This window comes from Pelecanus crispus, chromosome 3 (genome assembly GCF_030463565.1).
Source record: "Pelecanus crispus isolate bPelCri1 chromosome 3, bPelCri1.pri, whole genome shotgun sequence".
Lineage (NCBI taxonomy): Eukaryota > Metazoa > Chordata > Aves > Pelecaniformes > Pelecanidae > Pelecanus > Pelecanus crispus.
Window position 1 is genome coordinate 41,704,079 of NC_134645.1, and position 25,732 is coordinate 41,729,810.

Here is a 25,732-nt window from a genome sequence, read left to right on the forward strand (position 1 = left end):
ACAAGCAGGCTACAAACAGTTCAAACATAACCCTCATAAGGGCTATTTGACATGTCCAGGATATGAAGCTGTTCTGAGCCATTTTCAGATGTGGAAGAACTTAAGAGTCTGACTTGAGTTTGCCCAGGATCCAACCAAACAACCAGTTCAGCCCCGTCTCATCGCACAGTGGTACAGACAGAGCTGGTAAGTCCTCATCATCTCTTATTTGTAAAGCGGTCTAGAGACAGGTCTAGATTCTCTTTCACACATTGTTGATTGAACATTTTCTAAGGAAGTGTGCAACAACAAAAGGTTCCCTTATATCCCTGTGCTTTTTGGTTTTTTTTATCAAGTATACCGAATTACCACAGACATGATTTAAAGTGAGATGGTGAAGGGTATACACGCATTCCAAGAGTCCTTAGCAATTCAGATCTGCCCTCAGCACCAAAAAGCAGACACTGTATGTTGCCACCACTAAAAACAAGATTACGGGAATGGCTGCACTAGTTCAAGTAAGCGGTCCCTCTATCCCAGCATCCTGTCTCCAAGTGTGGCTATAAGCAGCTGCCTATGGAGCTGATACCACAGCACTAGTATACCTGTCCCATAATTTTATTGTAGCCTCCAACTATTTACAGCTCAGAGTACTTCCTGAACTTGGCATGATTTGTCTCTTTAGTAGCCCATAACAGATCTCTTGGCCAACTATCCAGTATTCTACTGAACCCATGCACATTTCTTACATCCACATAGTCCGATGGCAGCGAGTTCTGCAGGTCCATCACAAACTGTGCAAATACCTGCCACCTTTTGGTTGAAAGCTGATTCTTTTTAATTTTTATGGCCCCCTAGGTCTTATACTGGAAGAAAGCAAAAATTTATCCCTAGAAACCTGGTGCCACTCTGCACACGCCATACATCTTTAAGTCCTCTCTTTTCCAAGCTGAAATGTCATAGCCTAGTCAACCCTTCTCCACGCAGAAATTATTTCACACCTTGTTCCCCTTCACTGGGCCTTTTCCAATTCTAATGAATCCTTTTACTACTTTCCTGCCCCACGCCCCAAGGTGAAAGGACCAAAATGGCCAATAATATTCCAAATACAGGCCAACTAAATCAATAATTCTGTTTCGCCTTTATTCCTTCACTCAATAATCTTACCTTCTGAGCACTTAACCTTTATGTGGAGCTACCTTCCCTAGTGCCAAAGTCTCTTTCCTGCATGTCAGGATAGCTCAGAGCTCATAATATTCTTTATGTAAAGAGAATTACTTGCCCTTGCAAGCATCATTTTACATCCATCTCCACTGAATTTCAGTTGCCATTTCATTTCCTGATCAGTGTTGCAGCATCATTCTCCCATTCTTAAAAAATAAAACAAAAATAACTTAAGCCACAGAACAAGCTTCTTCCAGGAAGAGTCCAGGGACAGAACAATTTGATGCCACTTGTAAGATACCAGAGGAAAAAAAGCAAACACCTAAGCCTCACAGCCATATGGATCATCTACATATACACACACAACAGAGATTCAGCCAGCCACATGCATATAGAAATGAAGTTTGAAAGTGGCTTGTAAACAAGGGAAGGTTGAATGCACTTGGACTGGAGGCTTTGTACAGAGACAGGCCAATTTCCAGCTTTCCACCTGTCCCAGAGATACAGGGTCCCTATCGGCCACAAGGCCAAGTCCTCCCACACTGTAAATTCACATCAGTCCACCTGTGAAGGCAGACTTCTGCAGGAATTAAAATTGCCCCTAAACACATGCTGTTAGTTATGTGCACCTTATGGAAATCATGTTTAAAATTGGCATGGATATACAGGAACTTTTACAGTAACAGGAAATGTTACTGAAAGTGCCAGGTGCGTAGGGGAAACGTAATGTATGTCCTTTCTATTACATAATATCCTGTATTTTTTAATTTCAAATATAGAAACCTCTTTTCTCTCTAGCTGTCTCTCACTCAACACTTGTATAATAGCACGATCTACTGTCCCAAGTACTGGCCCTTAATTTCAAGCTTGGGCAGTCATTTGGTCTTTGAACAAACATCAAGCTACCTCAAACAATCTAATATCTTTCTCTTTTTCAGTGCACTACTGGCTTCATACAAATGGCAAGATGCCCAGCTTCATGTTTTTCCAATTTGCAACAGTTCTCATTAATATGGCAGAGAGATAAGGCAGAGGCGGATAGCAGTTCTCCTCTCTAAACACAAGAGAAATGGCTGTTTTGTAAAAAACAAAACAAAACCCTTCAGTTGCTACCTTATGACAAAGTTTCAATCAAGTCAGAATTTCAACCCCCTCCCTTGAACTCTATGAATCTCTCAGACTGTATATCACTAACTGGTATATTGTAATAAAAGCAAATAACCTAATCATGACCTACTAGCTCCTATATTCAATGTTGTAAGAGTCAGTTTTTAAATTGAGATTTAAAATTCCCCACTTCCATACACAGTCTGAGAGGCAATCCTTTCCATGGAAAAATATCTGCGAACTAGCTTCAGGTGAGAAACAAGATATACAGAGAAATGTTTGTGTCCCTGAAGACAGAGGAGAGAAAGCACTCACTTCAAGAAAGCATGGAAAATTAGGAAAGGATTATCCATTAAAGAATATGTCCGTGTCATATCACTTGCATCAAGTCCTGATGAAATCATTCCATGCAATACAGCAACAAAATAAAATGTATTTCAAAGAGCCAAAAGCAACACTGGACATTATTATACCAGATACAAAAAATGATGGTATCTGACAGAGTGGAAGAAAGGAAATTAAACAATAAATAAGGTAACTGTCTTGCTGGCAAGTTTAATTCTCCCAATCACTAGAAGCACCAGAAGTTTCAATACACTCTTGGAAACTTTCTGTTCCAACATTTAATGATAATAAAAAGAAAAGAAAAAAAGAACAGTGGGGGGTGGGTTGGAAATATTAACGCTAAAAGGAGGTATGGAATACTTTAGCAGCCCTTTGCAAGAGTCCTAAAAATCAGCTTCTGATGTGGGCGGAAAGAGAATAAAAGAAGGATAAGGGTTAAGTGGTCATGGACCAGGAATACTACTGGCAGGTGCTATGCATTCCTCTCTACAGGAGATGGTTCAGCTTTTCCTAACCAGACACCACCAATCATACAAAATTATCACAAAGAGTAAAATACAAGCAGACACCCACTCAGGAACAGGCAGCAAGCTCTGTATTCTTTGCATTTATGACTTATGAACTACATCTAGGAAGTAGTAGGGAAGGAAGCTTTTTCTGGTTTTAGTTAAGAGAACAGAAAACCTTCAGCAACCTACTGCTGCAGCAGCCCTTATAACATTATACAACACACATGGGCCACAACAGTCCTGTGGTAGGAACCACAAAACAAAACCACAAAAAAAGAGCCTTGAAGAACACTTGTATCAGTTTGCTTATTCATAATAAAACCGAACCCCACTAAAAGGTAAGTCTTTTTTTTCTTTATTTTAGAAGAGTTTGATTGCAGTGAAGACTAGGAATGACAACTACTTTCACACCCGTTTGACAGAAGCCAATGGTTGGACTCACCATTATGAGATGTTCATCATTTTGGCCAAACAATAGACACAGTGCCTCCCCTAAAGTAGCTACACATACTGTGGTCACAAAAAAAAGTGAACTCAACACTTTGAAAATATCTGTGAAATTCACAGTGACAAAAACTAGGCTCACTAATCGAAAGAGGTGAAGCAATCTTGCTTGCAAAGTAATGAGCAAATACAACATACTGTAGTGAAGAAACCCAAAAGCCATTAGAAATATCTGCTCTTCAAAACTTTAGCTAACAGTTCTTTTCAGAGGGGAAGAACATGACCATCATTGGCTGGATGTTCTATTGAAAACAAGTGCTAGGAAAACAACCCCAATTTGAACAGAAACATAAGAGCACAGCCAGGCAGGTACAGAAGAACCACATTTGAGAATGTGATTGCTGATTTTAGGTACTGAATAACCAACACATGTCATTTTGATACAAGTCATTTCAACATTTCTGGTCCAGGAAACAGGGTGTCTTTGATAAACTCCATTTGAACTACCTCAAAACAGGTATTAAAATTCAGGTCACATATCAGAAAACCTTGCCAGAATCAAACAATGTTATGCTTTGGAGAGCTTCTCTTGTGTTCAAGAGAAGAATCTTACCATCAGTACTGTTAGCCATTCGAAAATAACTCTTTTAGAATGTAGACTTTTTGACATACTAAATCATTTCAGTAATGTGGTAAGCTCCTATACTATACCATGAAAATACCCTACTTAATGTTACTCTGATACTAAGCTTTAAATTTCCTTTAAATTTAGAACAATATACAGATCTTACAAGTGACACTGTCTGATGACATCGTTACTACAGTATCACCAGAAATAAGTTTACTGACTTCTCTAGAGCCATCACAATACCCACAAAACGGTATCAGACTAACACTATGACTAATTCATTCACCACAAAGTGCAGATGACAAACATGAAGGACACTTCAACCACAACAATTACTTTGCTGGTTCCTTTCAGACAGGTAAAACAAAAGGCCTCAGAACAATGTCAATGACAGTACTATTGCTGTGACATGAAGAGATGCTGGGAAAATTCACTGACATAATGGTTTATGCTAATACAAGGATAAAGATGCAACTATATGATAATGTAGATCTAAGTTGTACTTTATTAGATAAACGTACAAGCAACAAATATGTAAATATGTAAAATGTCTTCACAGAAAGCTAATTTCTCTACTGTAGCCTAAACTGGATAAGGTCACAAATTAAACCTACAGAACCAAGACTACATAGTCCATTTCTTCTGTAAGCACAGAGCATTAAAAACATGCTGATATTTTCAAATGGATAAAAGATATTCTAATAAAAAGTTGGGGAGGGAATTGTTAAGAAATTGTTACGAAAATGTATGAAAATACACATTCATTCTGGGTTTACCTGAATTCTCTACAGAGGAGGGGATATATAAGGCGTTTATATGCATCCTCTACTGAATTCCGTAGTATCCTCATTAATTCTGGTTTTAAAAATTGTTTTGGTCTCCATCTGCAAAAGAATAGAAAAAGAAAAATAAAAAAATATTTTAAGAACATATGCAAAAACTCAGATAAAAAGTGAATTTTCAAACAAAGACTTCTACATTGAGTGTGGTGTCCTATAAACTGCAGAATTACTACAATAATTAGGCAATGAAATCAGAGCTTCAAATAGGAATGGAATGAGTTGCTCTACTATCAGACAAGGGACAAGGCCTATCTTTTTTTTTTGTTAGGTATTATAATGCAATCATATTTTATGTTTTAAAGAAGATATCAAAAAAAGTTACTTGTCACTTTGAGAAGTCAAAGCTTACCACAACTGAATGAAGAACTTGGTTCCATATTATTATTAGAGTTGCATTATTTGCTATTCTTTGATACATTAAAAAAAATTGACTAAACATGCTTCTGTGACTGTCACTGCAGAGCCACTGCTATAAGGCAACTGTGCCCAGAGAGAAATTCAAGAGCTAAACTAATGTCAATTAATGAAACCCAATTCAAATTTCATTTGGAATGCTTTGAGTATCTCTATTCAAACTCAAAATGAAATCTATCAAGTTTGCAGCGGTCCTTTAAAAAAAAAAAAAAAAAAACACAAAGCACACTACCACAAACCCAAACAATTTGCAAATGATTCTTCTCTTTTACCTCTTACTGATATATTTACAGTGTAAATAATATTCTAGCAAAAGGGAAAATGAAATAAACAATACCAAACAAACACAAGACTATTTCCCAGCATTTTCTAAGTGAAACCTTTTGGAGCATTATTCCCTTTTCTAAGGAGACTCTGCATAGTGGTCACAGCCATAATGACAATTACTTCAAGTTTTGTCCTAAAATACACCTCAGTTTCAAAGCTCCCCAGGACAGAGATCCCAGATATTTATTCCATTGATCTTTTTGTTTTGGGCAACGTGGCTATGGAAGACAGGGATGGAAGTCCTTGAACAAGCACAACTGACTCACTGAGATTGTCCACCCAATGAGAAGGAAGAAAGATTGAGTATATCTGGTTGCGTTTCCTCAAACAGAAGGAAAGAAAGACTATGAACATTTTCTATTACAGTCCACCTGTTTCTTATTTCTTTTTAAAATATTGATAACATTCAGAGTTTTTTTCATTTAGTGTATTTTTTTTAGATGCCTGGGTCCTTAACTGCAAAGTGAGATACATACATATTTTTAATATGTCTGGGTAAGTTTTGCAAGTTTTTTGGCTGGTTGGTTGGGTTTTTTTTAAATGCAACATGATAGAATTATGGCCATTTGATAATGTGTCCAGGTGCAAGCCCAGGCAAAAACAGGACTGAATTTTACTTTTGACTTTGTTTACTTGCACTCACTCAGAAATACTGAGAATCCTAAAGTGCTCCTACCCAGACGGCTTTTCAGTTGTTTAAAGGGATCTACAATTTCCTGAAACAGCTTTTCTAAGTGTCTGCGCATATAATAGCTGAGAAATGTGTGATCGAGCCAACACTGCATTCACGCAGACAGACATGGGAGCAGAATTAATCTTACCATTTAGTTTTACAACATCCAGAGTAGTGAGTGCTTAGCCACATGACCTCATCACTTTGCTAACAGTTTTTGCAAATAGTTCTATTATACTTATTTGTAACTAGAGACTCTTTCCATACCTATATAAAAATGGCAAAGGCTTTAAACCCTCTTATTGCCATCCAATTCTATAAAAAAGAAGTTTTTACAGGTGGCAAGTATGACTATACTGCCCCAGAAAGTATCCTCAGCACAAACAAGAATGAATTTGGAAACCTGGCAGCTGTTTTCCCCTCTCTTTCATCCATTAAAGCTAGTTAACAAACCTTTTCTCTGTAAATAGGTTAATCACAGCAGATATTTTTATTACCTGCCTATATGTAAGTCAAAATTATCTAGGCAACATTCTATTAGAAATTGCTACAAATACAAAAGTATCCAAACAGTAAGTTCAATCATAGCAAATACTGCATTTTAATCATTCCAATACTTCATGAGGAAAGAGAAAAATCCACTTCGCTGCAAAAAAACAAAGCAAAAGCATGTGTGTATATTTTTAAAGATCATCGCAGCTTAGTTAAGCTTCCATTTAAGAACAGATTTTTCTTGATTATTTAATCAAGAGCTGACTTTTGAAGCCCTTTAAATGAAGCCCTTTTTAGAAAAGCTCCACATAAATACTACCATCTTACTCTGCTCATCAGCTCTCCACATGCATGTGCTCACAACAGGGACCGCAATAAGCATGAATGGCTTAGACTAGTGATACACCTCAGAGGGTGAAACTATACAACAACAGAATTAACAAGCCCACCACTTGTATTAATTAACAACTGTTCCAGGAAGAGCATAGTTAGGCTTTTAGACCTGAAGCACAAAAAGCAGAGCTCTGTTTTCCTCCAAAACATTATATGAAACTTGCACCAAGATGGTAACCACAGCCAAAGAATGCCTTTAAGGCCTGTACCATGGACTTTGCACAGGATCTGAGAATTTTGTTTGGCAACTGAAAAAAGACTGTCAAACACCAAACTTCATTTTCAAGGCTGCAATTCCACTTCGGAACAAAATCTTGCCCCTTCCCAAGGAACAACTCCATGTTGTGTTTACACTCAAAGCTAGCTAAGCAACCCGTCTCCAGCTGTTTCTCATTGATCCTTTCTCCATGTCCCTCTTCACAACTAAGTCTTTGGGAGCAGTACAGTTCTAGTGTTAATGGAGCTAGGTTTGCTGTCAAACCACAGAGATGCCATCTTCTGGGGAAAAATAAAATCCATAAGGCCAGGCATAAGGATATGCCTGAGTTCTCAGCACAAACCTGAATTTCGAGGAAATATAGATGCTTCTACAGGCTAATAAATATTCTGAACTTGTAAAGAAAATACAGTCATCTTAGAGAGCATCTACATGGCGCTCAATGCAATAATGAAGAACTCTAGCCTTCCAAACCCACTTTCTATCGCAGGGGCATTTAATGCTAAAAAATTTGCCTCTGAACACATAAAGGTCTGCATATTTGCTACTAATTCAATAGGCAGTAGGTGATACTCTTTTGTGGCTAGAATACTAGCCAAACTCTGTAGCAAGGTGGCATTTCTGGTTCTGAAACTGATATTGTGTGTGACCTTCAGTAAATTAGTTAATACCTTTGTGAAGTTTTGAAATCCTTGCCTCAAACAGAAGTTCTTAGCCTTCTGCTCTCACCAGTAAATCGATGCAATGAAAATAATGCAACTCCCACCCTCGGACAGTCATTTCCAAACTTGCAGGGCAGAGTATACAATTACTATTTGTCAATTTGATAACACAGTTTTCAATCTAATGAGGAAGATCAGAATCTGTCCTAGATGTTAATGCACCAAGTTCTACTAAAATCATTCCTTCCAAAGTTTTCTGCTGGTGGAGAAGTTGTCCTTAGATAGTAAAAAGCCATAAGTATATATAGCCTCATGAATGCTAAGTATTAATAAGTAGTTCCATTTCCAGGGTCAATATTCTTTTTATCTCAAGATGACTCATGAAAGTGTAATCAACCAAAAATACCTCAATTTACATCCCACTTTCATTTGTATAGCAGTGACAAGCTGTTCCATTATCTGTGGCTCACAGTGCTTCCAAATTCTGTCACAGACACAGTAAAAGAAAGACTGACAGACATGTTCTGCCTACAGAATATACGTCTTGGGGGGAGGGACAGAAATCCCATTATAGGTATTAAATACACCTAAGTTTTATTCTAGTTTTATGAATCCTGATAGTTTCCTGAAAAAAAAAAGTTACTTACTATTAGTCTTAGATCATACTATGTTATCTGGCCAAACAATATTTTAACTATTTTGGAGGCTTCTGTCTTGGAAACAGAACTATTAAATTTCTACATTGAAAAGGAACATTTTTAGCACACCCCTTTCTTGGACTTGGTGTGGAAGAAAAATACATGCTAAAGCAGTATCACACCATACAATTTTATACATTTAAAAAAGTGCATCTTCTCCTATCCTTATTTTCTCCTTTTGGTTATTTAATTTTAGGATGCAAAGATAGGAGTTTCTAAGACATCCTGAGAACAATGCCCAATAACTCAAACTGTTGAGAAAGAGAAACCTGTCTTTTATACACGCAAGGAAGATGGACAGTTTGGATCACAATATTCTCCAACAGAGGATATCAAGGTGCAGTTTCCAAGAAAAAAGACTGACAGAGATATTGCACAAAACAACATATATTTAACCTAAACTTTTGCAAAAAACCCTCAAAAGTTATGCAACACTAAACATCTTACTATAGGCTTAAAAAAAGCAAACTTGTAAGACCAAATCAGTAGGAAATGAAAGAATCACCCAACATTTTAAAAAATTCAATTGCTTGAAGAATGGTGCCAGAACTCCCCAAATACGGCCACAGGCATGATCTTTTCAGCATAATGCTACACCAGTTAGAAACACAGAATAAGAATTATCCACTTGCTAATTTCATCTAATCTAATAAGTATTCGTTTAAATTGTTCTCCTAATGTAACAAGACATGTGAGGTACATTTCAGTATGCAGCTGTCTAGGGAAAAAAAAGATTTCTGTAAGAATATGTATCCATGCAGACCTTTCATTGACACACCACCAACAGAATTCATTCTTCACCCCGTCAGGAATGTTGACCTTCACTGTCAGGATCTTCAGATTTTCCCCTCGGTTAATGGCCAGAATCTGAGTGCAAACATAAATGGCAGAGACAGATGACACACAAAATATCCAAAAGATAAACTTATCAACATTTGTGTGCGTGCTTGTTTGACATTCTGTAGCAAGTCATGATGGTGGTACAGTAAATCAGTTCACAAAGTACCAGCATGTACAGATAACATCCACAATTTAAACATAGATTAAATCATGCCATGGTATAACAAATAATACGTTTTTCCCTGGAGTCTACAATCTCAAAGTCCAGTTTTATCTTAAACACACTTAAGATACAAGTCAGCGTGAATTTAGTTGGTGGAATAATCTTGTTTAATAACCCAAATTAAAACTCAATAAATGAATTGAAAAGTGATTCCAATCAGAACTAGAGATCAGAAAGGGAAAAAGTTAGTTCTAAGCTTCTGGCTTCATTTTGCTTCCCGAGATCAATCCAAATTTAAAATCAATTATGAATCAGAACTTGTGACAAAGGTAACTAGCCTAATTTGAAAGAGGATGAATTTTTGAGTTATTCACACCTAGTTCATAAATAGCTGAAAATATTGTAGGCACACTCTTTACGTTAATATTAATGCTCCAGTCTTAAAATGTAGGCACACATTTCTGGCAGAGTCTTGTGTACACAACTGTATATTCACGACCTAAAGCTAAATCTGGTTGCACGCATGCTATCTGCACGCAAAGAGTTCTACGTTACACAGAAGTCTGTGGCTCTACATTTAAAACCAAGATCACAACACAAGTGATGGATCCTGGAGGATACTGGTGGGTATCTACTAGTCTAACCTCTCTAAGAAGATGATGAGTGTTCACCTAAAGCAATCCTTAAAGTATTTATTAAGAAAGCTCACTGGTCAAGAGATTTTAGAAACAGAATAACAGTTAGAAGTAGTTACAAATAAAAACCACACATTTTTAGATTTCATTTTCCCTTCCAAAATACTTCAAAGTGGAAAAAAAAAAATCCCTAGAAGTTGACATTCCTGTGTGACTACACATGTTGCTGTATGTAGCAGGCCCTGAGCACTGTCACAACAGAGCATTCTGTGTCAATCATGAACTTTAATTCAATCACTAGCTAACTCAGACATGTCACATATGTTAAATACAATGGTTTAAAATGACTCCAGGACATAGTACCAATTTATATTCCTCAGCCTTACTGCTCCTGTGACATACCAGCCCTGACATATCATTGAACAACAAAGCTAATAATAAAGATTTCATGTGAAATATTATAGCATCTGGTACCTTGACTGCCAAAGCAAATGTTTTCATGTAGAGATTAGAAAGACACATTTTAACAAATCAAATGCTTTCATGTTTATTCTGATTTTATTTTTTTAAAAAAAGAGAGAAAGTTAAATGTCAAGCTAAAATGAAATCAAAATGATGCTCATGACAGAGAATGCATCTGATAGAATTATAATGTCATCATTCAGCATGCTGTTAGCAGGGTCAATATTTGCATCACATTTTGTTTCCTGGCACTCCATCTGCAGAATGTGTCAGTCACCTGAACTTAAACCAGCTCTATTGCACTCACCAGTATTTTTTACATTTTTATTCTTAAACAATCTGCCTATCCTGTTTTAAGTGACATGCATTCGGAGAAGAATTATCATCCAGGTTATGCTCAATTAAGAAAGTAATTACTAAATTTCTTCCCCTAAGAGAATAAAGGTAGGTTTTTTGTTTTGGTTTTTTTTTGTTTGTTTGTTTTTTTAAAGTAACAGGTTCAAATGCAGCTATTCTAGACAAAAATAAACTTTCAGTTCTGGAGAAAGACTGTTTTTGTGCAAGACTGGAACAGATCCAGGGGAAGGGTTAATAAAGACAACACACATTTTTAAGAGAAAGCAAGAACAATCATTTCATCTAGTCACAAGATTTATCAAACCGTATTCTGTTCATCAGAAAAATACAATGCCCTTCACATTGCACAGCTCTCCTCTATGTTCCAGATTTAGACTCACTGAATAAGTTTTGTGTATCTTGCCAAGAACTTTAATTTCCAATTCCTTTTTAAGTATGAGATTGAAAATAGAGCACTTGCCTCAAACATTACACTTTATTCATGAATTCTTTTCCTCCCACCAATTCAGTCATCTCCAAATAGAGGAAAGCCACCCCAAGGTGTACACAAACACTGAACTGTTTATAGTTAGCCAAAAATTCAAATAAACTCTTGAAAGATTTTTTTCCTTAGTTATGACAGTGTTGGTGTAGCTACCCAACTACATCCTAAAAGTCCAGTCAGGTTCTCCTTGCTGCCAAAGGAAGGAACTGTGGCTGAACCTCCCAACAGCAAAATGTTCCAGCTGGAAACACCCACAGGTATCCGATCACGTCAAAATCTGGAGTCAGGTTTTTTAAACAAGTAAGTTTTTTTTCTCATTTCAGGTTCAGTATTTTAGCTTTTTCAGTCAAACAACCCAGCTCCACGCCAGTCCTGATTATTTCGTGGCATGTCTCAATACACAAAACAGCAATAGCACAGAAAGTAACCCAGAGCTACAGCGTGTGCAATGACTGGCGCAGAACCGCAGACCCAAGCTGCGACTTCTGCACACCAGTTCACCTCATTGTAATACACTCTGCAAGGCACACTCACGGCTACAAATGCTTTGGTCATAAAGACACAGCTTATTCTTGCATAGGTAACGTGCTAGTCCACTGCCCATGCCCTTTACTTACACATGAGCTAGAGCAGAGTTAGGGTTGTACACAGTCCTTTAAGATTACTAGCACTTCCATACTCAGGCGATGACCAGTTTCAGTGCAGTATTTTATGGAACCCTTTATTTGCAACTCTGCAAAGCGGTGATTTGAAGCTGACTTCTGCTTTTGCCTCTAGCTAAACGCATTGAGAACTTGTCTGTCCACAGTCATGAAAGGAGTAGAGAAGGTCTTCAAAACAGTGAATTTTGCAGGTGTTCTTCAAACACAGCTATTTAACCTGCAGTCCTGGGGGACTAGTAAATTTTATAAATCCCTCTGAGTTTCAGGCTTCCCTCTATCTTTTTTAGGTATGAGCTTGTTTCAAAAATCCTGAACCAAACCAGAGAATTTTCTCCCAAAGCACATTTAAGAACACATTTTCAACAAGCCTTTTGAATGCAGAATAGAAGTATTCTTCAAAGTCTTAGGCGAAGGAGAAACTAAAGACTTTTAGGTATTAAAAGGGATGGTTATAAGCCAAGAAAACAGAAAAGAAAAAAACAATGGTAATTTGCATCAGCAGGGTAGTAAGGTTGAGTAACAAAGAAATTGAAGGTTAAAAGAAAGACTTTTGAATGTACAATACTAGGGTTTAAGCTTAAAGAAGAAATGAAAGATAAAGAAAACACTTTTTCTCTCCTTATTTCATCATCAAAACACAAAAGGGAGACAAAGAAAGGAACTGGAAAACGAACAAAGACCCAAAAATCAACAGAAATTAAAAGTCACAGTATTTTTACAGAACAGGGAACTGCAAGCCACACATGTTGGAGATAACCATAAAACGCATTTTTTCCTCAGCTAGTACAAAAAACCCCTGACATACCTTGGGCCCTGAAACCTCAGTGAAGCACTAACAACTCAGACTTTCAAGATTCATAATAGAGAAAAATAGTCAACAGCAGTAATATACAGATGAAAGACAACACATAAGAGTGCAAAAACATCCCATGACTACAGGACTACCAGCTGTAAGACCAGTGGTTGTTACTTCACTGGAGAGCCGGAATGGGAAAAGAAAGAGGCATTAAGGTTAGTGACAGACACAAGGAGAAATAAACCAAAACAGATCGAGTTAATCTTAACATCAAACAGACAAACCAAGGACACATCCTGAATAAGAAACAGTGCAGCCACGTGGTCAGACTGCTGGTTTCTAGCCCCGGCTCTACCTAAGCAACAGTTTTCCTTACGTAAAACAGAAAGAAAAGGATGCCTCGGACAAGAAGTAAATCATCCCAGGGAACACTTGTACACCCAATACATGTTGCATATCTCAGTATTCACCACTCTCAGTGCAGGAAAAACTGAACAGCCAAATTTGACAGCCAAATTATTCATTCAACAGTAAAGCACCCAAACAAAAAACCCATACAACACAACACTTAATCTCCCGATGAATCTACCAATCTTTGTGATATGTCACCACAGTAGTCTTAGCTTGCTCTATTGACTTTTCCAGACTCTCTAGAAGCAAATTTTCACCAAATAATTACTGATATAAATACAGCAGATGTTCATACTTATTACAAAGAGAACAACTACAGGTACCTCTTCAAACATCTACAGAAGGCCTGTTTATTAAAATCGCTTGCAGTAATTTAGTCTTTCACCTAATACCATCCATACTGGGGGGGGGTGGGGGGGGGGTGGTGCGGTATTTAAAATTAGCCCATACATATTGTGAAATATTTTTTGTAATAAATTCATTTCAAGACATGCAAGATAATCCTTTATTAATTCAAAACATCTCACTGTTTTACAACAAGAAGGAGAAAGAAAATGAAAGCATACCGTAGATATCAAAGGAAAAGCATTCTGTTGTAGAATAAGGCAGCCTTCTAAAGGAAAAGGACATTTCTGGTTGGAAGCAGCTAAGAGCATCTTTTTTGTGTGTTTTTTTTGTTTTGGTTTTTGGGTTTTTGTTTTGCTTTTTTAAAGTGAGGTAACTGTGACCAAAACAAGAGACAATTCACTTGGTGATGAGTAATGAATCAGGGCAAAGGTCTTGACAATTGCATTGAGTGCATCACACTTCAGCCTTTGAACGTTAGTAGCAGGGACAGCCTGCCTATCAAGTCACCAGCTTCTTATCAGCTAGTAAGTTTGCTTTGTCCCTCATTTCTTTTTCTAGTCATATAGGTCTAGGCTTGGGGCTTCAGATAACTAAAGATGCTTCACAGAAGAGAATACTGATGACTTGCAAAACAAACCCGTTTTTGGGGTAGTGCATGGGATGTTCCCCTGAGCCCTTCTATTTTGATTGTTCAGCTTTTACATCAAGTTGCTGCTGACAAGAGCTGCTTTTGTAGGTCACCTTCAATTCCAATTTTCTGGACTTTCCCTGATACTTCTCACTAGTTTCACCTGACAGGTTTAGTGTCAAATGGCTCAGAGCACTCTGACTTCAGGGCAGTAGCAAACATTGAAAAGAAACAAAGAATAAGTTTATCCAAGTTTGCTTCAAATACACTCCAACCAAGGAGCTTTCTCTACTATGCAATGCCCCAGTCTCACCCCCACAGACCATAAATTATTGCTTAGCCTTTATCCCCCTCCTGATAACATTTGCTATGCACTTGTCACTGGGGGAAGGAAGGGAGGGTATGACACATGCTGAAAATAAATCACACCAGTATCGAAATCTGATTATAAATATTTGTTTAATGAGAATTAATCAGACAATGGACATACTGAATAAGCAGTCCTCTGCTCAGTTTCCTAAGACAAAGATTAACAGCTTAGTCCTGCAATTCAAGAATTTGAAAGTCTCTACCACCTTCGATAACTGAAAAGCAAAATCAAGTATCTTTAGAATCAGTTTTAAGAAACAAAATTAAAAAGCAAAGCCTCCTTTGCTATAGTTAAAATTCTAAGAAAAAAACAAATTTGTAGGTGTACCTGATGATGCTGAATGTTCTTTATATTACAAGAAAACTCATGGTACAGTTGGAATTTATTGATATCTTTTTCATTTCCACTTTTGGACGACACTTTTGCCAAGGCTGACTGGATACAAATGTACCTTTGCTGACATCTGAATAAAAGAAACCAATGTTAATAAGGTATTTTAGCATGAAGCTTGTAACAAGTCATTAATGTTTGTATTAAATAAAAATTAATTTTGGAGTCTGCCCAATTACAAGTTATGTTAACCCCAACTACATGCAGAACTGTATTACATATCTTAATGCTGAGACTGACATAACACATACTGGCTAGAACACAGCAAGAGAAGAAATTTAAGCAGACATCAGAAAAAGCTGAACACAGCCCTTCTCCTGAAGGGAATGGATACTCAAAAGCCACTATCTGCACTTCGGTTTAGTCAGTTATTGGTTCAACTTCACACAACAAATTTTGGGAAGTTGCAAAAAAATTATAGCAGTTATCTGTTTTATAGAAATGCAACATCTCTCTTGAATCTACCCAGCTTCAGGATTAATTTCATCCTTTGAGCACTTAACACTCATAAAACTCTTCATTATTCTTAGGAGTAACAGGGATCCCAAACAGATAGCTTCCTGAATGCTCCTCATGATTATTATACATACGACACTTTAGATCAAGAGGATGTATCTACAGAGCGCTGTGTATCCAATTAAGGAGCTTCTAGTGGTCAAAAGAATGAAAGTGATAGTCTGGCAATGACAGCACATCCTTTACAAAACCACCCCCTCATTGAAATTATCACATTGCTGTGCTCTAGCCTTTTGCTGAAGTTGGCCATTACTCATGATAAAGAGCAAACAAGAGTCAACTGAACAGAACCGAGCAAATTCAAACCAACACTGCATGCTCCTAAGAAGGTATCTGTTCTTTGATAACCCTGTTCTGTCCCAGATAGTACACAGCCGAGGAGAAAAAAAAAAAAACCAAACCCAAAACAAACAAGCAAATATTACTGTCACATCAACCCCCTGGCCATGACAAATAACCTTGAAGTCATTACATAACATCAGAAAACTTAAAGTCAGCTAACACAGCCACAGGATCAGTAACTCCTGCTTTAAAAACAGTCTCATTTGCTTGCCTAATTGTCTTCCAATGCCAAAATCAACCATCACTGCATGCTAATTACACTCACTGGTGTCAAGCAGCAAATATTGGAGCAATAATAAATAAATAGTAAATATTGGAGCAGATACACCTCTGGAAAGTCACAGCTTGAAGGAAGTGCAAGGAGAGAAAACTTTCCTCTACAGATCATTAACTGCAAGGGAGATACGTTCTATATGGAACAGTCTTTGGGAGTCATGGTGTCAAGCCATGCTCACAGGAGATTTCTCCTTCACTGATAGCCAGTCAGGCAGAAAGGCTAGAGAACATCTCCAGCACAAGTGAAGGAATGGACCTAAAGTAACACTGTTTTCACATCATTAAAAGCCATGAATTACACATCTGCACAGTAGGAGACTGAATCTTATCATGTAACCAGGAAAATTTTGGAAAAATTAAAAAAAAAAAAACCAAACTTACAATTTCCTGATAAAATCCAGTGTATCTTTATCTTTAGCAAAGATGTCAGCTAAAATATGTTGTACTCCAGCCTCTACTTCCTTGATAGTTGAAAGCCCTTAGAAGAAAAAAGTTAATAATTATAAAAAACTAATATGAAAAATTACTTTACACAACTGCACAAGCACTAATAAAATATATACAAGCTGAAAGAAAACTGATGCAAGATACCGAACTGATTTGTAGAAGTTACAGTGAAGAATTCCAGTTCATTAGAAGTTTTTTAATAAAGCTTCCTTTCCAAAACATCTGAAACAATTTTTAATGAGCCTAAAGTGACCAATGCAGTATCATAAATTAAAATTACATGAAAATGAGAGAAAAATATATAATTTTGTGACTTTGATGCTAACAGATCTTGACATTTATGATGCAAATTAATTATTTATTTACAACAGTAAAATTAGATATTCAAGTATAATTTTTGTGGTCATAATAAAATGAGCAGCACAAGTTTACACATTTTGCTACTGATATAGAAACTGCCTAAAATCTTTGCAGGCAATCCTGTTTTATAGTTCCACTGGTTTGTAGCAGGAGTTTGTACAGTGACACTTCTGAGGTCAGGCTACCTTCATCCTCTCCCATGAAGCACTGTTCAGACAGTGAAGTTATAAAATGTCTCCACAGACAAAAGTATTCTCAAGAGCTAACAACAGAATCATTCAGCTTTCCAACACACAGAACCATTCCTCCCTTCAGAAGACCAGAAGAGGTAGCACAGCATTCTCCTTAGCACAGTGGTTGAATTGGACCAGAACCAGAAGCTAATGAAATAAAACTGACATCTTGTATTTTAAAATCAATATATGTAACCCTGTTTCTAGCAAGTCAGTAACAAATGCTTCAGAGCAAAAAGCAAGAACCTAGAGTTGGCAGATGCAGGATTAACTGTCTCCTTCGATACACATTATTTTTTACTCTGCTGTCTGACGGACTACCGATATCTCGAAAGACCTTTATTAATGCCATTAGAAAAAACCTGCATAGCTCTAATAGCTACATATTTTCATTGAATCCAGAACCCTGCTTCTGATTGGGCTATAGAGTTATACACCATAAAAAAAATTAATCTTGCCCTTTTTTAAAAAGGGGAAGCTAAGCTTACCCGCCAGAAAGAAAAATAAAAGTGTGAGAACAAGAATATGTTATTAAATGCCTGAACTGATCAGAAGTTGTGGAATTTGGCTCTTTACATCTATGAGTTAGTGTTTCGTACAGTAAAAGTAATGTAACATTGGAATACAAAGCTAAGGAAATTATAAAACAAGCATTATATTGAATATGAATTACTATGAGACACTCAAGTACCAGAAGTGTACATGGTGACATTATTTCAATTCTAGCAGAGAATTTGAATGAGATAGAACAGACCAAAACCAATCAGCATTAAAGAAATAATCAGAAAGTTCTCATTCAACAAGCACCACTCACATGGGCATTAACTGTGTCCATTGTAAAAAGAGCACATGCTTGTTTAATTAGAGAAATAGTGGACCGTACAACTAAAAGGAAGAACAAAGTTTTCCGGTGAGCCTACTTCCATAACTTTCAATATCTGGCTTTGAAACATGAACTGCTGTTTTTATTTCAGTCTATTTTTAGTATAAGTTTAAAAACACTGAGAATTTAAAATTTTAACACAAATTCACTCTGATCTCAAACCGTATATAGGTTGTCAACCTGGCTCCCAAGTTGATAAAAGTAACCCAGTTCATATATATATACAGTTTCTGATATGCTTTTCAAATGGTAACCATTACATAAACCTAGCACAAAATTGACAATAGGTGTACCAATTCAAAAAATTGAAGTGTATATGCTGCAACAAATAGCACTCCCTTCTGAATGCACCCTAAATAATTTATTTGAACTTTCACCGTGAAGATTTTAATTTGGTTCTTCAGACTCTGCCAGAATACAGACATGTGGCTGCAATATACTGCTGTATGAAATAATGACACGTGCTAAAATGCAGTAATTAGATAAACAGAATATTTGGTAACTGATTTTTCAATGCAAAGTAAGGATCATCTTACCAACAATATTTAAATAAAAGAACAACAAAAGTGGGAAGAGTAAGAGTCAGTCTCACCAGTAGGCTCAGCACTTCTATGTTAAAATTCAAAAAATAAATGCTGGGGTAGGGAAGAAGAAAAGCACTTCTCTAACACCATACAGAAGGTTGCAGCAGTCTTCACATTTTATTGTCAGAGATTGCCCCCTACAGATTCACCCATAACTGCACTCACAAAGCAACACAATTCTGCAGTCTATGTGTGACAATCATATCATTAAAGTTCCTACTCAAATTTCAGAGACTACATCTTCTCCAACCCCTACTGTCATTCAATAGCAAAAACTCTCTCCCGCTCACTCCCAGTCATCAAGGCCAGTTTTTAATTAAGATATGCTTTGATGGATGACATTTAGTTCAGTAAAAGGTGTGAGCATAAGCCTCGTACACAATCAGCATTGAATCTTCCGTAAACAATTCAAGTAAGAGTAGAACCATGGAGAGGTCTCGGCTGTGCGGTGCAGTTCCCTCTCTCTTACCAGTAAATACAGATGTCAACTATACTCTAACATCTCCAGACTTCTGTCTCCTAGTATACCAGAATTACTACTATTTACAGCACAAAAAGACAGGAAAGGTTTGGGAACAATGGCATTAAATTTAAGATCTACCACATGCTGCTAAAAGAACTGTGGAATTTAAGGTAGTTGAATAATGCAACATGAGAACAATTAAAATAATTTCTCTTTTAAAACATTTTCAGGCTTTTAAGACATTACTGCTCATAGAAGTACAGCGCTTACCCTTGGTATTAGGTCTAATGTAAGAAAAGAGATTGAGTTCCATAGGATTGTGCAGAAGGGAGAGAGCAGCAGGTTCTAATCCCAGCTGCTTGGCCCTCTGGGCTTTGGTGCCTTTACTCCCAGTTTTATAAGGTGCGGACTTTAAAACAAACAAAAAGATACAGTTATTAAAAGGCAAGGAAATATTTCAGTCATGCTGTGTACTTTGCATTATGCACTATTTAGTTAGGCAAGATTACATTTAAACTAAGGATGATTGAAAAAGACTAGTGTACTGACCACATGGTCTAATTCTTCCAAAGTTCTGCAATTTAATAATGCTGTTAAAAGGCATCCGGATAATTTCCCTTCTTTCTTCAACTTCTGTATCATTGTATGCGTCTTCTTTGCAACAGTACTAAAATGCAACAGATTGATATTAGCAGTCACATTCCATGGTGGATTAAAAAGGCTACTAATTGTGACCTTGTTTACTACACTGCTGAAGCTCTCTCAAACCCCTGAAGATTGTGTCTCATGCTAATCGTCAACAAAACAAGTATGACAATCCAAAAGTGTTTCTAACTATTACTCTCTTTCTGCAATGAGTTCAAAACTCTATCACAGTATCTTGTGGTAGCTTTAAGAAAAATCATCAAACAATACCGACAGTCATTACTGCTATATACATTTTTGCAAGATTACTGGCCTTGAAGCCAAATAAAAATGCCCCAAGTTAAATCCACGTTGATGAGCACTTACAGTTCTAATTCATATCACGATAGTACTGCAGTATCAAGTACAGGGTACCAGATTTTAAACAGTTAGACCTTCAATAAGATACCTGTGAGCAACCACAGGCAGCAAAGGTATTTTGTTATGATTTAAACTACTTGTTCACACAAGTGCTATCTCAGGCCACCTTCCCTCTTTGGAAAGAATCTCCTGCCAGGGGATAGCCAGGGAGTACAAGGGGGAAGACACCATGTTGACAGAACCTCTGGCAAGACTGTTCCCCTGCCATCTCCAGGACATACAGCCACCCAAAAGCAAGGAGTAGTGAGAGCAGTCTCTGCCACCCCTACAGTGGGCTTTGCCGATCATTTTCTTTGCTGCAGTGGTCCGTGATGGTTTAGTCTGCCCTCCTGAGGCACCACAACCTCAGGAAGTGCTCTTCACTAGAGGCTTCAGTGTTCTGAGTGAGGAGCCAAGGGATTCTTAGTGATTCTTCTTCTAAGGGTGCAGCTTACATCTAATTGGCCTAGGTATCTCCAGGACCTGTAAGCTACTAAAACTGCATAAAGGTTAAGATCTTAATTTTTCTTTGGCAATTAATAATGCTACGTTTCTTGCTACTTAGAGTAAAAACAGACAGGCATCAAGCATAATTACTTTAGTTTTAAACTTTCTTCTTTAGGAGTTCCTTTATAATTGCAGTGTGTACAAAATGCCAAAACAGGGACACAGAAACAGCAGCTGGTTGTTACTTACCTCCCCCCCAGATACCTGCCTGTATTAACTTACTTACCGTAGCTCTTCCAATGCTTGCTGCACTTCTCGCAAGGCATCGGCCTCCAGATTATTGATGAGTTCTTTTCGATAGCGAGCAATAAAAGGAATTGTGTTTTCTTCTTGAAAGAGGCGAATTAAGTTTGCACATACCCATGGTTCAACATTTGTTATTTCTGACAAGGCCTGTCACAAGCAAAAAAAGAAACAAAAAAAAATATTTAAGAAAGGCGATAGATTGCTTTAAACAACCTCTTATTCAAAGTTCAAAACCACCTGCAGAATATTATGCTGGCCAGCAGGGACTACTGTCCTCCCTAAGACAGGATACCAGGCTTCCCATGCATCCAGCCACCACACCCAGTACTTCAGAAAGACATACAGCAACCAGTGTTTCCAGAAACTTGTAACTACAGAAAAAAAAAAAAAAATGCAGGAAGGAGTGCCCCGGGGGAACAGAAAAAACCCATACAATTAAAAAAAACCAAAACAACACAAACCCAGAAAGACAACAAACAGCACATGGCAACTCAGAAAACACCAAACTTTTTGGTTTTTTTATACTAACACTGACATACCTCATGGTTAAACAAAACAAACAAACCCCACAAACCCAAAGCTGATCCAAATCCCACTCCACCAATAACTGGAAACTAGCACGACATTGCTAAAAGTTTCAAGATGAACCAAGCCTCAAAGTTAAACATGTTTTTGTACAAAGTGAGCTTTCTAAAGATAAAGGTATAGTGTATCAACATGGAATAGAGGACAAACTATACAAGTACCTTAGCTTAGTAACATTTTAACTATCACAGTTTGTACTTCACTACATTTATTCCCATAGACGGCTCATTTACAAGCCTTTTGAAAGTTTTGTTCTGAAGCCTATCATATTCACTGCTTTTAGAGCAGCAATACATAAAGATCAAATTCTCCATCTGCATTTCCAGGAATATTTTAGAAGACTCAGGAACAAAATTTTACACCTTTCTTAAGCAGGCAGTACTAAGGATGATGAATAGGATGTACTCAATCTATTCCTATTCTGTTCATATTAAAATCTTCCATAACCATACCCAGCCTCCCAGAACACGAGCTATCCTAAAACTGTCTTCATCTGAACAGCTTCAAAGTTAACATCCCACAAAAACAAAGATGATATCTCCCTTGATGTCACTGTTGTTCCAAGAATGCAGTCTCCTCCTTGATGGTACTGTAAATTGATATACAGTCTTAAACGAGTCTCTACAATGAAATGATCCACACTAAATCTTAAACTCTGAAACTAGGCACACAGGCATCCCAAATCTTTCACCATCCCTTCCTGTACGAGTTTCAGTTGACTCTATCCATTAAAAAAAAAAAACAGTGCTGAGACAGAAGAAATGTGCAAACTGTTACAGGCTAGCTTTATACTAAGGACTGCCTAAGTCCTCGGCATATTTGAATAATGTTGAACTTTTAACAGTTACCAACCAACATTTATATTTATACACGTATTACGACAACTTAAGCAGAAGTTAAATGACTGCTTAACAGCACAATGACTCTCTGACACTCCAACTGATGCCAGGAGGACTCAAATTGTATGTTAGAAACTAAGTGCTAATTATGTAGGAAATGGTTCCACTGATACCTCAAAAAAGGAAAAGATCTCATACCTGTACAATATCCCAGTTCATTTCAAATTCTTCTTTTACTTTGCTGCCTCCTAGGTTCTTTACTGGCTTTCCTTCAGAACATGTAGTTGACTTAATCTTTTTAAAAGGTGGTTCATCAAATGCAAAATCCTCCTCAGATTTTTCATGTTTCACTTGATTTCCCACTACAGGAATGCTTGTTGAGGGTTTTTCATCACTCTCCAAACTCTCTACATTCTTCGCTTGGAATGAATTTATTTCCATTTTTTTTGGCACTTCTGGCTTTTGATTTGAAGTTTTTGGTTTAGTGCCTACATCTTCTTCCTTAGGTGTTAAAAGCTGCATTCTATTATCTTCCACAGGAGCAATAGGCAAGGGTACATCCTGCCAAAATGCATTGAAACCATATTAAGCATTGACTGTTACAAACTGGTTCAACATTGCAATTAAAACCTAGGAAGACTTGATACCAGACATCATTTTCCCCAAGTGATGTCTCTGGCAGGAAAATGCCAAGCCAGAAATCAAGTAACCTGAAATATATCTTGTGTGGAGAAAGATACAAACATACCCAGTAGAACTGTGATTTAAAAGATCAAATAAAAGTATCCTGGGAAGACTTTAATTGGGCTCTCCTTCAGAAGACACTGACCTACAGTCCTTGCCTCCACTCAACAAAACAGGGAATATCAAGGCAGGGAAGCACTCTTCGAATGAGGTGTTAGGTGTAGCATGGGAACTGGAACTGAGATTTGGTCTGCTAAGATACTGTTTAAGCTTAGACAAGCCACACCTTTCCTGAATTTCCCCAGAGATCTTCTTCAGAGTCCAAGAATGTATTTCTCAATATGCCACATACGTCAACACGTTCAGAAACATCACTATAAACCAGAAGGACTGGTGTCTGTCATGACCTGACCTCTGATGTTAATCTTTGACAGAAGTAAGTAACTTCTATCACAAGTGCATCTTATATTCACCGTAATAAAACTGCAGTCCTTACTGGGTTGAACAGACATGCAGGGAAACATAAGTACAGGCCTTCTTTTCATTGTGGTACCCAGCTGGTGAAAGATAGAAGACATCAAAGGTGCAACACAGAAACCAGAGATAATAAAGTGTTTAGTTTTCATTACAGAAAGAAGAACAGAGGTTATTTATTTATTTTTGTTGTTGAAAGAGATCTCCAGGGAAAACCATGTCCCATTATCATTGGCCAAAATTTTAAAGCAGGGTCCTTAGATCTTGGACACTTAAATACGTAAGAAAGCCATGTTTATCATGAATATTCACAGTAACAGTGGAATCAGATGAGCTGATCAGACTTAGGCAACCAAGTGAACCAGAGGTAGAAAAATTCTGCTCATGTTACTTGCCAACCGCAGCAATTAAAGGTCTCTTCCTTACAAATACTCACCACTTCCTCTTTTATTGCTACCTTCTTGACCTTTTTCCTGGCCACAGCTGACCGTGGAGCAGCAACTTTTTTAGTTTTTGCCTCATTTTTCTTTGGCAACCGAGGTCTCTTTGCAATTTTGCTTTTTGGCTCCCACTCCTCCTCTTCCTCCTCTGATTCAGAGTTCCTAAAAATCAAATGAGTGAACAATATTGCTTATGAGAAGAATAAAAAAAAAAATACATAAGCAAGCCAGTCTGAGTGTCTTCTGACATGAAAGGAAGCGAACAGGAAAAATGAACGGAAAGGTAGGGAGGCAGACTCAACAAATACAGATCTTTCATGCTGTTGCAGGGCTAATGGCTGGAACAATTTACCAAGCTTTCCTGAAGCTGGTCACTGGGATGTGTACACACCCAATTCTGTTTGGACAACTGGCAATTTAGTTTCACCCTATTTTCACTGTGAGCATGAAGCAGCATGGGTAATCCGTGTTTTATAATTGAAGTTTTGTGCATTAAAACTTTTTAATCAACCTCTCAGAAACTGAGTGTTGTTCTTCAGCAATAGCTCATGCTTAGCATAAACTTTAAAAAAAATTGTAAGGAAAAAAGTAATCTTACGAATTAAGAAATGAAGGTAGTTCATCATCTTGTGATATAAGGGCTTTGGCTTCGGATTTCACCCTCCTTGGTAGAGATGACATCTGAAACAGATGTGAGAAGAGAGAAATAGAACGTTCAGCTGAAGTTGTATTCTCTTATTCAGCCCTTTAACTCACTGCCAACTGTGCCCCCATAATGTCTTCACCAATCACAAAAGTTTCCTCTAGAGCAAGTTTAGATTTCTTAGTATCCAAGAATTTAGGCCACAGCAGCACACATTCAACAACCTTTTCAACTGAGCAAACAAACAAGCACTATAGCCTCTCAAATCACTCTTCTCTTCAAATGGAGGTAATTATTTGTCTTGCATGTAAAGCTATCTTAGCAAAAAGAGTACTGGTTCTCAGACATATTACTGGGTGTCACTTACGTACTGCACCAGTCCTTCCTCCATCACCCTAAGCAGCAGAGAAAATAAAATTAAGATCTAGTAAAGTGAGCTTGCGTATGGTTTTGATGTGAACAGGACTACAAGAAGATTGTCCATTTTGATCCAGAATTTCACCTTTAAAGACTATCCGTTGCTTGTATGCATAATAAAAACAATGATGTTGAAAGAGCTGCTTATAAGCATATAGAAAGTGCATAAAACAATTACCAAGGTAAAAAGGGAAGGCACAGACTTTCTCCTGACCTGAGATTCACACCTACAATAGCTGCATTTCAGTTAATCAGTTACAGAATTTTTGGCAATGTTTGGGCCCATGAATTTCAATAATTATATTTGGC

The 25,732-nt window shown here is 37.3% G+C and overlaps 1 protein-coding gene across 1 annotated transcript in view; it reads right to left on the reverse strand.

Annotated features, from left to right (window-relative positions):
* Positions 1-25,397, reverse strand: part of SRBD1 (S1 RNA binding domain 1) — a 124,212-nt gene extending 98,815 nt beyond the window's left edge. Inside the window, exons 1-11 of the mRNA XM_075707254.1 lie at positions 25,374-25,397; positions 24,962-25,044; positions 24,360-24,525; positions 22,964-23,326; positions 21,322-21,488; positions 20,094-20,211; positions 19,815-19,953; positions 16,956-17,052; positions 15,378-15,513; positions 9,658-9,761; positions 4,953-5,060 (exon numbers count right to left, since the gene is read on the reverse strand). Coding sequence (XP_075563369.1) covers positions 4,953-5,060; positions 9,658-9,761; positions 15,378-15,513; positions 16,956-17,052; positions 19,815-19,953; positions 20,094-20,211; positions 21,322-21,488; positions 22,964-23,326; positions 24,360-24,525; positions 24,962-25,044; positions 25,374-25,397 — 1,505 coding nt within the window. The remainder of the gene's footprint in view (positions 1-4,952; positions 5,061-9,657; positions 9,762-15,377; positions 15,514-16,955; positions 17,053-19,814; positions 19,954-20,093; positions 20,212-21,321; positions 21,489-22,963; positions 23,327-24,359; positions 24,526-24,961; positions 25,045-25,373) is intronic.
* Between the last annotated feature and the right edge of the window lie 335 nt (positions 25,398-25,732).